The sequence below is a fragment of the Oncorhynchus tshawytscha genome, linkage group LG15 (genome assembly GCF_018296145.1).
Source record: "Oncorhynchus tshawytscha isolate Ot180627B linkage group LG15, Otsh_v2.0, whole genome shotgun sequence".
Lineage (NCBI taxonomy): Eukaryota > Metazoa > Chordata > Actinopteri > Salmoniformes > Salmonidae > Oncorhynchus > Oncorhynchus tshawytscha.
Window position 1 is genome coordinate 21635317 of NC_056443.1, and position 16435 is coordinate 21651751.

Consider the following 16435-nt stretch of genomic DNA (forward strand, 5'->3'; position numbering starts at 1 on the left):
ATGTGCTGAAAGTACCAAATTGTCTGTTTGGCCAGTTAACACATAGCTAAAAACCTATACCTACCCCACAATACATGTAACTAGGGGGTCTCGTCACAGTCCCCAAGTCCAGAACAGAGGCTGGGAGACGCACAGCACTGTATAGAGAAATGACTACATGGAATTACCTCAACTAACTTAGGCAATCAAAATCCGGTTTAAAAACAGATAAAACAAACCCTCAAGGAACAATGCGGACTGAGAGAGACACACATAAACCCAGACATTCTTATAATTATATATTTTTTTATTTTCTCCTTTTCACAAGATGAATACAAACCCCAAGCCAGCTGTATGTCTCAACGCCAACAGGAAAAGATCAACACCATATAATTTCCAGGTCTTATTTGGTGCTTATCTTTTTCAATCATTTTTGGGTTTTTGCATATAGGTGTGTCTACACAATAAATGGCCTGGGATGTGGATTTAAATGGATAGTTAAATAAACCAATATGTAATTTGTGTTAATTTTATTTAACCCTTATTTTACCAGTTAAATTGACTGAAGTCATTCGCATTTATAGCAATGACCTGTTGAATAATTACAGGGGAGAGGGGTGATGAATGAGCCAATTGGAAGCTGGGGATGATTAGGTCGCCAGATTGGGAATTTAGTCAGAACACCAGGGTTAACACCCTTACTCTTAAGATAAGTGCCATGGGATCGTTAGTGATCACAGAGAGTCAGGACACCCATTTAACATCCCATCTGAAAGACAGCACCCTACACAAAGCAATGTCCTCAATCACTGCCCCAAGGCATTGGGATATATATTTTTTTAGACAAGAGGAAAGAGTGCATCCTACTGGCCCTCCGACACCACTTCCAACAGTATCTGCCCTGCTTAGCTTCCGAGGCAAGCCAGCAGTGGGGTACAGGGTAGTATTCTGCTTGCTTCCTTAACCTGTAAGCAGTCTATTAACAAGAGAACACATCAATCCTTGCTTGGGTTTTGTTTACCTGGTCACGGTCTCCATCTTTTTAACATTGATAGCACAAAACCAATTTAACTGAATATCTGTGATATTAGCATATTTCACATTTCATGTCCAAATCATCTTAAACTAACTGTATTGAGCTAGACAATCAATTTTTGGCACTGGGATGATTTGGACATGGAATGTGAAAATGCTTATAAAAAAAAAAAAAGTCGGGGATATCCACTTGCAGTGGTTTTGTGCTATAAACCAAAGCATGGATTGCTGTCTTGCCTTGTCCATTGACTGCTTACAGGGTAAGGAATCCAATGTACGTTTGTAATTTCGGTGATCTATCCCTTTAAGTCTACTTTTGAGACATAAGACTACCTTTGAGGTGTGCAAACATGTGCCAAACTTGACATTTTTTGAGTGTAATGCCCCATTAGTGGATGTGCAATAATCTAGAACAATCGGATTAATTTAAACTTCTTGTTATCTTGGCAGATAAACGTCTTGGCAGATAAGAAAAGAAAGAAGGCTGCATCAAAAGCTAGGGTGGAGAAGCACAGAAATCCAGAGCTGCTTGAACAGCACAGAAGAAAGGAAAGAGAGAGGTATAGAGAGAGGAAAAATTGCAGTCTTGAGTGGTTTCAGAGTTGGAGTGCTGATCTATGATCGATTGCGGAGCTCCCACTCCGGACACTCTTAAGCAGTGCAGTTAGGGTCCTCGGGGGAATCTTGGGGGAAAAACGTATTTCTGTGCCTGAAAAAGAACACACAAAAAATAAGCCCAAAATGCACCACCAAAATGAGTGAAATCACATTTCCTATATCTCTTTTCCACTCAATCAATCTAAACACATTTACATTTTAATCATATAGCGGTCACTCCTATCCAGAGTGACTTGGTGTTAGTGCATTCATCTTACGATAGCTACAGTAGGTGGGACAACCACATATCTCAGTCATAGTAAGTACATTTTTTCTCAATAAAGTAGCTATCAGCAGTCAGTGCTAGCAGAGTGCTAGCTGAGGGGGAAAAAGTCAAGTGCGAGTTCACAAAAGGCAAGTGAGTTAGTATTAAAAGTATACACTGCTCAAAAAAATAAAGGGAACACTAAAATAACACATCCTAGATCTGAATGAATGAAATATTCTTATTAAATACTTTTTTCTTTACATAGTTGAATGTGCTGACAACAAAATCACACAAAAATTATCAATGGAAATCAAATTGATCAACCCATGGAGGTCTGGATTTGGAGTCACACTCAAAATTAAAGTGGAAAACCACACTACAGGCTGATCCAACTTTGATGTAATGTCCTTAAAACAAGTCCAAATGAGGCTCAGTAGTGTGTGTGGCCTCCACGTGCCTGTATGACCTCCCTACAATGCCTGGGCATGCTCCTGATGAAGTGGCGGATGGTCTCCTGAGGGATCTCCTCCCAGACCTGGACTAAAGCATCCGCCAACTCCTGGACAGTCTGTGGTGCAACGTGGCGTTGGTGGATGGAGCGAGACATGATGTCCCAGATGTGCTCAATTGGATTCAGGTCTGGGGAACGGGCGGGCCAGTCCATAGCATCAATGCCTTCCTCTTGCTCCAGCCACATGAGGTCTAGCATTGTCTTGCATTAGGAGGAACCCAGGGCCAACCGCACCAGCGGTCTCACAAGGGGTCTGAGGATCTTATCTCGGTACCTAATGGCAGTCAGGATGGAGGGAGCACATGGAGGGCTGTGCGGCCCCCCCAAAGAAATGCCAACCCACACCATGACTGACCCACCGCCAAACAGGTCATGCTGGAGGATGTTGCAGGCAGCAGAACGTTCTCCACGGCGTCTCCAGACCCTGTCACGTGCTCAGTGTGAACCTGCTTTCATCTGTGAAGAGCACAGGGCGCCAGTGGCGAATTTGCCAATCTTGGTGTTCTCTGGCAAATGCCAAACGTCCTGCACGGTGTTGGGCTGTAAGCTCAACCCCCACCTGTGGACGTCTGGCCCTCATACCACCCTCATGGAGTCTGTTTCTGACCGTTTGAGCAGAAATGCACATTTGTGGTCTGCTGGAGGTCATTTTGCAGGGCTCTGGCAGTGCTCCTCCTGCTCCTCCTTGCACAAAGGCGGAGGTAGCGGTCCTGCTGCTGGGTTGTTGCCCTCCTACGGCCTCCTCCACGTCTTCTGATGTACTGGCCTGTCTCATGGTAGCGCCTCCATGCTCTGGACACTACGCTGACAGACACAGCAAACCTTCTTGCCACAGCTCGCATTGATGTGCCATCCTGGATGAGCTGCACTACCTGAGCCACTTGTGTGGGTTGTTGACTCCGTCTCATGCTAACACTAGAGTGAAAGCACCGCCAGCATTCAAAAGTGACCAAAACATCAGCCAGGAAGCATAGGAACTGAGAAGTGGTCTGTGGTCACCACCTGCAAAACCACTCCTTTATTGGGGGTGTCTTGCTAATTGCCTATAATTTCAACCTGTTGTCTATTCCATTTGCACAACAGCATGTGAAATTTATTGTCAATCAGTGTTGCTTCCTAAGTGGACTGTTTGAGTTCACAGAAGTGTGATTGACTTGGAGTTACATAGTGTTGTTTAAGTGTTCCCTTTATTTTTTTGAGCAGTGTATATTTTTGGGGGGCGCTGTGGGATTATTTAAGATACTATTGAAGATGTAGCATTCCAGACATTTTTAGAAGATGGGCAGGGACTCTATTAAGACGACATATACTATTATACAGACTACTGGTATATATATATATATATGTTTTATTCTATTTGTCTTCTATTTTATTTGATAACGGGAACATGGTGGTATGGTAACACAATCGGTAACACAATTACAGGACATCACTGTCTGTGTTCTGAAAGAGGGAGAGAATGTAGAGAAAGAGGAGAAAGTACCATAGATTTCCTCTTCGCTCCAGTCGCTGCCTCCTTCCCCACACCATTTCGTATAGACTGCTTTAAGCTTGACTCTGTACTGGCATCTCTGGTCATATGAAACCTTCCCTGGTACATGTTCCAATTGTATTTCCTTACCCTGGAAGAAACATACACAGAACCATGAGTGGAACTCAAAGTGTAATATTTGACTGATACACCCATGCACGCACACACACAAGCAGATGTCCAAAGCCCTTTATTCTAACACATTCAGTAGGTCTGTAAAAACAATGCAAATACTGTCCAGTGACTAAATCTCTATTTTTATTGGTGTAATTCGCATACGTGACTGGTGTCATGTTGACAATAGCAGAACGCCCAACCCCTCAGCTGACACACATTCTGTCTGCAGCCAGCTAATCTTTAGGCCTCATTATCTGTGTATTTGGTTTTGGATCATTAAGTATTATTACAAAACACAGGTTCTGAAAAGTTCCCTGTTGCAAAATAGATTTTTATCTCTGTGAGACTAACCTGTATAACAATGGCACGACTGAGTGGCGTGCAGTGCCTTTGGAAAGTATTCAGACCCCTGGACTTTTTATACATTTTGTTACGTTACAGCCTTATTCTAAAATTGATTAAATTGTTTTATTTCCCCTCACCAATCTACACACAATACCCTATAATGACCATGAAATAGGTTTTTAGAAATGTTTGCTAATTCATATAAAAAAACTTCAATATTACATTCACATAAGTATTTAGACCCTTTACTCAGTACTTTGTTGAAGGACCTTTGACAGCGATTACAGCATCGAGTCAAATCAAACTTTGTCACATGCCCTGAATACAACAGTGAAATGCTTACTTACAAGCCCTTAACCAACAGTGCAGTTCAAGAAAGAGTTGAGAAAATATTTACCAAATAAACTAAAGTAAAACATAATAAAAAGTAATACAATAAAATAACGAGGCTATATTCACGGGGTACTGGTACCGAGTCAATGTGCGGTGGTACAGGTTAGTCGAGGTAATTTGTACATGTAGGTATGCGTGAAGTTCATAGATAATAAACAGCGAGAAGCTGCAGTGTAAAAAACCAATGGGGGGTGTCAATGTAAATAATCCGGTGGCCATTTGATTAATTGTTCAGCAGTCTTATGGTTTGAAGCTGTTAAGAAGCCTTTTGGTCCTAGACCTGTTACTCCGGTATTGCTTGCCTTGTAGTAGCAGGGAAAACAGTCTATGACTTTGGTGGCAGGAAGCTTGGCCCCAGTGATGTACTGGGCCGCATGCACTACCCTCTTTAGTGCCTTACGGTCAGATGCCGAGCAGTTACCATACCAGGTGGTGATGCGACCAGTCATGCTCTCGATTGGTGCGGCTGTAGAACGTGTGTTTGGACCTTGATAGTTTGTTCGTGATGTGGACACCAAGGAACTTGAAACTCTTGACCCACTCCACTACAGCCCCGTCGATGTTAATGGGGGCCTGTTCGGTCTGCCTTTTCCTGTAGTCCACGATCAACTCCTTTGTCTTGCTCACATTGAGGGAGAGGTTGTTGTCCTGGCACCACACTACAAGGTCTCTGACCTTCTACCTACAGACTGTCTCATCGTTGTTGGTGATCAGGCCTACCACTGTTGTGTCGTCAGCAAACTTAATGGTGTTGGAGTCGTGTTTGGCCACACAGTCGTGGGTGAACAGGGAGTACAGGATGGGACTAAGCACACACACCTGAGGAGCCCCAGTGTTGAGGATCAGCGTAGCAGACGTGTTGTTGCCTACCCTTACCACCTGGGGGCGTCCCGTCAGGAAGTCGAGGATTCAGTTGCAAAGGGAGGTGTTTAGTCCCAGGGTCCTTAGCTTAGCGATGAGCTTTATGGGCACTATGGTGTTAAACACTGAGGTGTAGTCAATGAACAGCACTCACATAAGTGTTCCTTTTCCTTTTGAAAGGGCAGTGTGGAGTGTGATTGAGATTGCGTCATCTGCAGATCTGTTGGGGTGGTATGCAAATTGGAGTGGGTCTAGGGTATCTGGGAGGATGCTGTTGATGTAAACCATGATCAGCCTTTCAAAGCACTTCATGGCTACCGACGTGAGTGCTACGAGGTGGTAATCATTTAGGCAGGTTACCTTCGCTTCCTTGGGCACAGGGACTATGGTGGTCTGCTTGAAACATGTAGGTATTACAGACTTGACCAGGGAGAGTTTGAAAATGTCAGTGAAGACACTTGCCAGTTGGTCTGCGCATGCTTTGAGTACACGTCCTGGTAATCCATCTGGCCCCACGGCTTTGTGAATGTTAACCTGTTTAAAGGTCTTGCTCACATCGGTTACAGAGTTATCCCACAGTCGTCCAGAACAGCTGGTGGTCTCATGCATGCTTCAGTGTTGCTTGCCTCGAAGCAAGCAGAAAAGGCATTTAAAAAGAAAGGAGGACCAAGGCACTCTTCATATAATTAATTAAAATGCCTTTATTCGTATGGCATGTTTAATAGAAACAAAGTTTATATGAAGAGTGCCTTGGTCCTCTCTTTTTGATGACCAATTTACCCCTTTTACCAAAGAGCACCTTCTAGCTACCAAAATGTACTATTGTGTACATTAGTAGTGCTTCCCTTCCTCATCTTTATACTAGAAAAGGCATTTAGCTCGTCTGGTATGCTCGTGTCACTAGGCAGCTCACGGCTGGGTTTCCCTTTGCAATCCGTAAATCGTTTTCAAGCTCTGCCATATCCGATGAGCATCAGAGCCGGTGTAGTAGGATTCAATCTTAATCCTGTATTGAAGCTTTGCTTGTTTGATGGTTCGTCTGAAGGAATAGCGGAATTTCTGATAAACATCCGGAATAGTGTCCTGCTCCTTGAAAGTGTTAGCTCTAGGCTTTAGCTCGATGCGGATGTTGCCTGTACTCCATGGCTTCTGGTTGGGATATGTACGTATGGTCACTGTGGGGACGATGTCGTCGATTCACTTATTGATGAAGCCAATGACTGAGGTGGTATACTCAATGCCATTTGATGAATCCGTAACATATTCTGGTCTGTACTAGCAAAACAGTCCTGTAGCGTAGCAGCCCCATCAGCCGACCACTTCCGTATTGAGCGAGTCACTGGTACTTCCTGCTTTAGTCTTCTTGGGTATGACGCTAGAAGCTTGGCACACCTGTATTTGGGGAGTTTCTCATATTCATCTCTGCAGATCCTCTCAAGCTCTGTCAGGTTGGATGGGGAGCATTGCTGCACAGCTATTTTCAGGTTTATCCAGAAATGTTAGATCGGGTTCAAGTCTGGGCTCTGGCTGGGCCACTCAAGGGCATCCAGAGACTTGTCTCGATTCCACTCCTGCATTGTGTTGGCTGTGTGCTTAGGGTTGTTGTCCTGTTGTAAAGTGAACCTTCGCCCCAGTCTAAGGTCCTGGGCGCTCTGGAGCAGGTTTTCATCAAGGTTCTCTCAGTACTTTGCGTCGATCCTAACTAGTCTCCCAGTCCCTGCCGCAGAAAAACATCCCACAGCATGATGCTGCTACCACCATGCTTCACCGTAGGGATGGTGCCAGGTTTCCTCCAGATGTGACGCTTGGCATTCATATCAAAGTGTTCATTCTTGGTTTCATCAGACCAGAGAATCTTGTTTCTCATGGTCTGAGAGTCTTTGGGTGCCTTTTGGTAAACTCCAAGCAGGCTGTCATGTGCCTTTTACTGAGGAGTGGCTTCCGTCCGGCTACTCTACCATAAAGGCCTGACTGGTGGAGTGCTGCAAAGATGGTTGTCCTTCTGGAAAGTTCTCCCATCTCTAGAGAGGAACTCTAGAGCTCTGTCAGAGTGACCATCAGGTTCTTGATCACCTCCCTGACCAAGGCCCTCCCCGATTGCTCAGTTTGGCTGGGCGGCCAGCTCTAGGAAGAGTCTTGGTGGTTCCAAACATATTCCATTTAAGAATGAGGGAGGCCACTGTGTTCTTGCGGACCTTCAATGCTGCAGACATGTTTTGGTACTCTTCCCCAGAGCTGTGCCTCGACACAATCCTGTCTCGGAGCTCTACACACAAATTCCTTCGACGTTATGGCTTTGTTTTTGCTCTTAACTGTGGGACCTTATATAGACAGGTGTGTGCATTTCCAAATCATGTACAATTAATTGAATTTAAAACAGTTGGAGTCCAATCAGGTTGTAGAAACATCTCAAGGATGATCAATGGAAACAGGATGCACCTTATCTTAATTTGAGTCTCATAGCAAAGGGGCTGAATACTTATGTAAATAAGGTATCTGTTTTTATTTTTGTTAATTTGCAAAAATGTCTAAACCTTATTTCTCTTTGTCATTATGGGTTATTGTGTGTAGTTTGTTTTCATGGATATATAAAGGGTGACATAAATCAAATAAAATATCCACACCTCCAGGGCTTACCAGAGACTCTTGACACTTGTTGTATTTTAAGATGAAATTCCAGCAGTGGACAGCGCCTATGTCCGGAGGGTCCCAGCTCAGGATGAGATTCCTACCTTCCTCTGTGATCTTCACCTTAGGGGCCGGGGGCTTGACTGAAGGGAATCAGACATATAGTATAACATTAGATAAATGAGAGTATTATTAATAAACAGTATTGCATACTTGAGAGAATAGTCGTATCATATAATTACTCACTGGTTGGTCTACTTTCATAAAGATATAGCTTTTTTATATTGACGACTGTCACGAACGTCGTCTTGAAAATGACCGGACCAAGGTGCAGCGTGGTGAGCGTACATTTTTCTTCATTTTTAAACGTCGCCAACAAAACAACAAAAACGAACATGAAGCTCCGTAAGGCTATACATTAATTAAACGAAGACAACAACCCACAAATGAGAAAAGGAAAAAGGCTGCCTAAGTATGATTCCCAATCAGAGACAATGATAGACAGCTGTCCCTGATTGAGAATCATACCCTGCCAAAAACAAAGAACCAGAAAGCATAGACTTTCCCACCCGAGTCACACCCTGACCAAACAAACATAGAGAATAAAAGGATCTCGACGGTCAGGGCGTGACAACATTTTTACTGACTTCACTTCCTGAGGTAAATGTGTTTGAATGTTTTTCAGATCATACCATGAGGATATCGTAAACATTTGTTTTTAACTGTTAAAAAATGTGGTATGGAGTTATTCTTACCATGATATCTTGGAAGCACCAGGAAGTTATTCTGTACAGATAAGCCATCGAGAGTCCCATTGACCTTGAAGTAGACGTCATATTGAAGGAAGGATCCTCTCAGGTGACATCCTGTCCTCTGACCATCTCTGTACTGGTACTCACTGCATGCTGCTATGTGGGAGGGACCAAGGTACCTGAAACATAAGGGATGAGAGGGATGACAATCTGTCACTGCTCAGCTAAACCGACACAGCTCAACTGACAAATATTCAGTGTTCCAGGAGTTATTTTACCAGTTCAGTTGTTATCCGTTGAATTGGGTAGGGATGTATTAGGGGATTTTGACAGGAAGTAGAATAGTTCTCACCCATAGTAGAGCTGGAGGTCTGAGGCCTGATTGGCTGGGAGCCAGCTGCAGTTCATGGCCTTAGAGGAGTAGAGGGAACACTGGAAGTTCTTCACCAACTCTGTTATAAATAAATAAATAAATATATATATATATACTGTAGTCTGTTCTCTCTCTCAAATATATATATATATATATATATATATATATATATATATATTTGATATATATATTTGAGAGAGAGAGAGCGAGAACAGACTCATGGCATACTACAAAAATAGGATCTGACAAAGAGAGAGATGGAGATTTAAATGTTGACCTATTAAGGTTTTCCATCCAGCATAGCCTTAAGCTGTGTGGCTGTTTGCTCACCCCTTTGTTCAATATTTTATTGGATGTACAGTACCTACCGTAAACTAAATCAAATCAAATCAAATTTTATTTGTCACATACACATGGTTAGCAGATGTTAATGCGAGTGTAGCGAAATGCTTGTGCTTCTAGTTCCGACAATGCAGTAATAACGAGCAAGTAATCTAACTAACAATTCCAAAAAAACTACTGTCTTATACACAGTGTAAGGGGATAAAGAATATGTACATAAGGATATATGAATGAGTGATGGTACAGAGCAGCATAGGCAAGATACAGTAGATGATATCGAGTACAGTATATACATATGAGATAAGTATGTAAACCAAGTGGCATAGTTAAAGTGGCTAGTGATACATGTATTACATAAGGATGCAGTCGATGATATAGAGTACAGTATCAACGTATGCATATGAGATGAACAATGTAGGGTAAGTAACATTATATAAGGTAGCATTGTTTAAAGTGGCTAGTGATATATTTACATCATTTCCCATCAATTCCCATGATTAAAGTGGCTGGAGTAGAGTCAGTGTCATTGACAGTGTGTTGGCAGTAGCCACTCAATGTTAGTGGTGGCTGTTTAACAGTCTGATGGCCTTGAGATAGAAGCTGTTTTTCAGTCTCTCGGTCCCAGCTTTGATGCACCTGTACTGACCTCGCCTTCTGGATGACAGCGGGGTGAACAGGCAGTGGCTCGGGTGGTTGATGTCCTTGATGATCTTTATGGCCTTCCTGTAGCATCGGGTGGTGTAGGTGTCCTGGAGGGCAGGTAGTTTGCCCCCGGTGATGCGTTGTGCAGACCTCACTACCCTCTGGAGAGCCTTACGGTTGAGGGCGGTGCAGTTGCCATACCAGGCGGTGATACAGCCCGCCAGGATGCTCTCGATTGTGCATCTGTAGAAGTTTGTGAGTGCTTTTGGTGACAAGCCGAATTTCTTCAGCCTCCTGAGGTTGAAGAGGCGCTGCTGCGCCTTCCTCACGATGCTGTCTGTGTGAGTGGACCAATTCAGTTTGTCTGTGATGTGTATGCCGAGGAACTTAAAACTTGCTACCCTCTCCACTACTGTTCCATCGATGTGGATGGGGGTGTTCCCTCTGCTGTTTCCTGAAGTCCACAATCATCTCCTTAGTTTTGTTGACGTTGAGTGTGAGGTTATTTTCCTGACACCACACTCCGAGGGCCCTCACCTCCTCCCTGTAGGCCGTCTCGTCGTTGTTGGTAATCAAGCCTACCACTGTTGTGTCGTCCGCAAACTTGATGATTGAGTTGGAGGCGTGCATGGCCACGCAGTCGTGGGTGAACAGGGAGTACAGGAGAGGGCTCAGAACGCACCCTTGTGGGGCCCCAGTGTTGAGGATCAGCGGGGAGGAGATGTTGTTGCCTACCCTCACCACCTGGGGGCGGCCCGTCAGGAAGTCCAGTACCCAGTTGCACAGGGCGGGGTCGAGACCCAGGGTCTCGAGCTTGATGACGAGCTTGGAGGGTACTATGGTGTTGAATGCCGAGCTGTAGTCGATGAACAGCATTCTCACATAGGTATTCCTCTTGTCCAGATGGGTTAGGGCAGTGTGCAGTGTGGTTGAGATTGCATCGTCTGTGGACCTATTTGGGCGGTAAGCAAATTGGAGTGGGTCAAGGGTGTCAGGTAGGGTGGAGGTGATATGGTCCTTGACTAGTCTCTCAAAGCACTTCATGATGACGGATGTGAGTGCTACGGGGCGGTAGTCGTTTAGCTCAGTTACCTTAGCTTTCTTGGGAACAGGAACAATGGTGGCCCTCTTGAAGCATGTGGGAACAGCAGACTGGTATAGGGATTGATTGAATATGTCCGTAAACACACCGGCCAGCTGGTCTGCGCATGCTCTGAGGGCGCGGCTGGGGATGCCGTCTGGGCCTGCAGCCTTGCGAGGGTTAACACGTTTAAATGTCTTACTCACTTCGGCTGCAGTGAAGGAGAGACCGCATGTTTCCGTTGCAGGCCGTGTCAGTGGCACTGTATTGTCCTCAAAGCGGGCAAAAAGTTATTTAGTCTGCCTGGGAGCAAGACATCCTGGTCCGTGACTGGGCTGGGTTTCTTCCTGTAGTCCGTGATTGACTGTAGACCCTGCCACATGCCTCTTGTGTCTGAGCCGTTGAATTGAGATTCTACTTTGTCTCTGTACTGGCGCTTAGCTTGTTTGATAGCCTTGCGGAGGGAATAGCTGCACTGTTTGTATTCAGTCATGTTACCAGACACCTTGCCCTGATTAAAAGCAGTGGTTCGTGCCTTCAGTTTCACACGAATGCTGCCATCAATCCACGGTTTCTGGTTAGGGAATGTTTTAATCGTTGCTATGGGAACGACATCTTCAACGCACGTTCTAATGAACTCGCACACCGTATCAGCGTATTCGTCAATGTTGTTGTCTGACGCAATACGAAACATCTCCCAGTCCACGTGATGGAAGCAGTCTTGGAGTGTGGAGTCAGCTTGGTCGGACCAGCGTTGGACAGACCTCAGCGTGGGAGCTTCTTGTTTTAGTTTCTGTCTGTAGGCAGGGATCAACAAAATGGAGGAGGAGTCGTGGTCAGCTTTTCCGAAAGGGGGGGCAGGGCAGGGCCTTATATGCGTCGCGGAAGTTAGAGTAACAATGATCCAGGGTCTTTCCACCCCTGGTTGCGCAATCGATATGCTGATAAAATTTAGGTTTAACTAGAATTTAACTAGAATTAAATGCAAGGGAATTTCAAACATGTAAAACAATATTAATCGCAGCACATTGTTCATATTACAGTAGACACATCGGATATAGTTCAGAGGGGCTCACCTGTCCCAATTCATAAAGGGAAAACTCCTTCCACTTAAGCCAACTTTTCACTCAGTCATGCAATGATTTCAGAGGGAGACGAAGTGAAAATTCAAAGTTAGGATTTGCCCCAGTGACTGTTACCTACCTGTGGGTTTAGTGATGGATTTGCTGACAGGTTTGCTTATGGTTCTACCTATACAGTGTTTGGGGTTTGTTTGCACTGTGTAATTCACTGCATCTTCCGTAGAGAGTCTATACTCTTTATACAACTTGAAAGTTGTCTCTACTTTGGGTCTCCTCTGCAAAGAAAAATGTTATCTGTAATTTCAAATTCAGTGTTATATCTTAGATTAATATGGTGTATATTAAAATGGCCTACAGGTTAACATCACTTCATATCAGATGTTTCTCATACTTTAAGATGTTATAATTTATAAAGTAGCTATAAGAAAAGTTTTGAAATTGGTGAATAAAATATTTTACTTGGCTTTTGATATAATTTTAATTGCGATTCATATTTTGCATTTGATTGTTTTCTATTATATGTGTGAATATGTGTCCCCATTCAGTCTATACGTGCAAACCAGTCTGTAGTTAAATAAATTCCAAATTAATATTTGTATTAAAATAAAATGTCCCTTTCGTGGGCCCGGGTGAAACAGTCGACTCGACTCACCTCTCCGATCGTTGTAGTGATCATGTAGTTCACCTTGCATGATGCATCTAAATCCTTTGGTGCGTTCCACGACAGCTTTATACGGAATTCAGACTCCCACGTCAATGACAGGTTGAGCGGCTCAGGGAGAGCTGAAGAGGTGACAAGAGATGAGCAGTGTAAACTACTCTGTACGGCAATGTGATGACCGACTGCTATATACAGTGCCTTGCGAAAGTATTCGGCCCCCTTGAACTTTGCGACCTTTTGCCACATTTCAGGCTTCAAACATAAAGATATAAAACTGTATTTTTTTGTGAAGAATCAACAACAAGTGGGACACAATCATGAAGTGGAATGACATTTATTGGATATTTCAAACTTTTTTAACAAATCAAAAACTGAAAAATTGGGCGTGCAAAATTATTCAGCCCCCTTAAGTTAATACTTTGTAGCGCCACCTTTTGCTGCGATTACAGCTGTAAGTCGCTTGGGGTATGTCTCTATCAGTTTTGCACATCGAGAGACTGAAATTTTTTCCCATTCCTCCTTGCAAAACAGCTCGAGCTCAGTGAGGTTGGATGGAGAGCATTTGTGAACAGCAGTTTTCGGTTCTTTCCACAGATTCTCGATTGGATTCAGGTCTGGACTTTGACTTGTTCATTCTAACACCTGGATATGTTTATTTTTGAACCATTCCATTGTAGATGTTGCTTTATGTTTTGGATCATTGTCTTGTTGGAAGACAAATCTCTGTCCCAGTCTCAGGTCTTTTGCAGACTCCATCAGGTTTTCTTCCAGAATGGTCCTGTATTTGGCTCCATCCATCTTCCCATCAATTTTAACCATCTTCCCTGTCCCTGCTGAAGAAAAGCAGGCCCAAACCATGATGCTGCCACCACCATGTTTGACAGTGGGGATGGTGTGTTCAGGGTGATGAGCTGTGTTGCTTTTACGCCAAACATAACGTTTTGCATTGTTGCCAAAAAGTTCAATTTTGGTTTCATCTGACCAGAGCACCTTCTTCCACATGTCTGGTGTGTCTCCCAGGTGGCTTGTGGCAAACTTTAAACAACACTTTTTATGGATATCTTTAAGAAATGGCTTTCTTCTTGCCACTCTTCCATAAAGGCCAGATTTGTGCAATATACGACTGATTGTTGTCCTATGGACAGAGTCTCCCACCTCAGCTGTAGATCTCTGCAGTTCATCCAGAGTGATCATGGGCCTCTTGGCTGCATCTCTGATCAGTCTTCTCCTTGTATGAGCTGAAAGTTTAGAGGGACGGCCAGGTCTTGGTAGATTTGCAGTGGTCTGATACTCCTTCCATTTCAATATTATCGCTTGCACAGTGCTCCTTGGGATGTTTAAAGCTTGGGAAATCTTTTTGTATCCAAATCCGGCTTTAAACTTCTTCACAACAGTATCTCGGACCTGCCTGGTGTGTTCCTTGTTCTTCATGATGCTCTCTGCGCTTTAACGGACCTCTGAGACTATCACAGTGCAGGTGCATTTATACGGAGACTTGATTACACACAGGTGGATTGTATTTATCATCATTAGTCATTTAGGTCAACATTGGATCATTCAGAGATCCTCACTGAACTTCTGGAGAGAGTTTGCTGCACTGAAAGTAAAGGGGCTGAATAATTTTGCACGCCCAATTTTTCAGTTTTTGATTTGTTAAAAAAGTTTGAAATATCCAATAAATGTCATTCCACTTCATGATTGTGTCCCACTTGTTGTTGATTCTTCACAAAAAAATACAGTTTTATATCTTTATGTTTGAAGCCTGAAATGTGGCAAAAGGTCGCAAAGTTCAAGGGGGCCGAATACTTTCGCAAGGCACTGTATATATTGATCCACAAATCTGTTTGGAGTATGCCCTACTTAGAATTTCTGAACAATATGACTCACGGGGGCAAAGTAACAACAACAAGCATAACCCATATGTTTTATAGTCAGGCTACATCAAAAAGAATAGGCAAATAATCATAGTCCATGTCAAATTAACATGTTACAATGGATGCAGATTCGGCTCGGGAATCCAACATGTACTTTCATTTTAAAAGGCTTTCCTACTGAAAATGATTAAACAACTTCTGCCACATAAAGTAGGTCTTACAAAGGTAATGTAAAGTTCACACAATTGCATTACCTTTCTCAGCTGCAATCTCTGTTGCGACAAAACGAATAAAGTATTGTAGAACCAAGATACATTTCAAATGTTTCAAAATCATGTTGTCCTGCACGGAATTCCAAAGGTAAGGATCTCAGAATTGTCAAGCAGTGGTCTCCCAAACTGAGAGAACAATGCAACTGCCTCAGATCTGATTGGTCACAGGATAGTGATGATGTCTCGATCACAGAGGTACTGCTGGGAATTTGTTCTACCTGAAAAGTGATGAATATACATACTGCTGGGAATAGGGCAGGGCAGTGTGTGTGTGTGTGTGTGTGTGTGTGTGTGTGTGTGTGTGTGTGTGTGTGTGTGTGTGTATATGCAACCAGACATGTTGATTCTTGCCAAAGCAGGATTCAGGCAGATGAATCTATCTTATCTTGTTTTCAGAAAACCAGTTGGTTACCACATCAACACTAGCTAACCTTTCCAGCAACCCCTTCACAGCGAGGTGGCTTCTTACAGGCAGAAGGCAAGTTCTTAACGGACTTTTAATAAAGATGGAATTCTTAATACCCTTACAAAAAAAGATTGCAGTTTTGAAACTGCCATAAAAGTGCATTTTGGACACCAAGGTAAAGAAGGTTTGAAGTTGGATATTCAATGGATATTCGCGCTTTCAAATTTAGTTTGAAAGCTATTGACTTGAGCCACAGGCTCCAAATAAGTGTCATTATGTTGGAAAAATTGCGCAGGACATTGCACAGGTCTATTTTCACGATTTGGATATTAATTCACTTTCCAAAGCTAATAAACATGTGGAAATGTGAGCAGCATTTTTTATTCCTAGTTGAATTAGTTAGGGAGCGTGAACAAAATACAAACTCTTTTTACATTTGAATTTCAATAGCTCCTTGGTCATGTGACCTACTTGACCCAAACAAGGTCCAGAATGTCCACTGACTGCCCTTCTATATTGCACACCCTTTAATTTTGTCCATTTTCATCTAACAAGATTTTACATGAATTTTTCAAAATGTAAAATTTCAATAGCTCCTTGGTCATGTGACCTAGTGACTTCAAACAAGGTTCAGAATGTCCACTGACTATACCTTCATATCGCACACTCTGATGTGTCTACTTTC

General features: G+C 43.3%; 1 protein-coding gene across 3 annotated transcripts; it reads right to left on the reverse strand.

Annotated features, from left to right (window-relative positions):
* Positions 1-263: 263 nt before the first annotated feature.
* Positions 264-15551, reverse strand: LOC112233842 (interleukin-13 receptor subunit alpha-2-like). 3 transcript variants are annotated; one of them, XM_042298304.1, is made up of 8 exons: positions 15327-15551; positions 13190-13320; positions 12659-12812; positions 9370-9469; positions 9021-9196; positions 8275-8408; positions 3874-4012; positions 264-1723 (listed from the first exon to the last, which is right to left on the reverse strand). In XM_042298304.1, the coding sequence occupies exons 1-8, from the start codon at positions 15406-15408 to the stop codon at positions 1611-1613; spliced, it is 1029 nt and encodes a 342-aa protein (XP_042154238.1). In that variant the 5' UTR covers positions 15409-15551; the 3' UTR covers positions 264-1610. The 3 variants fall into 3 exon arrangements, with proteins under 3 accessions (XP_042154238.1, XP_042154239.1, XP_042154240.1); XM_042298305.1 differs by lacking the exon at positions 12659-12812 and having other exon boundaries at positions 9370-9428; XM_042298306.1 differs by lacking the exon at positions 12659-12812 and having other exon boundaries at positions 15327-15482.
* Positions 15552-16435: the final 884 nt, after the last annotated feature.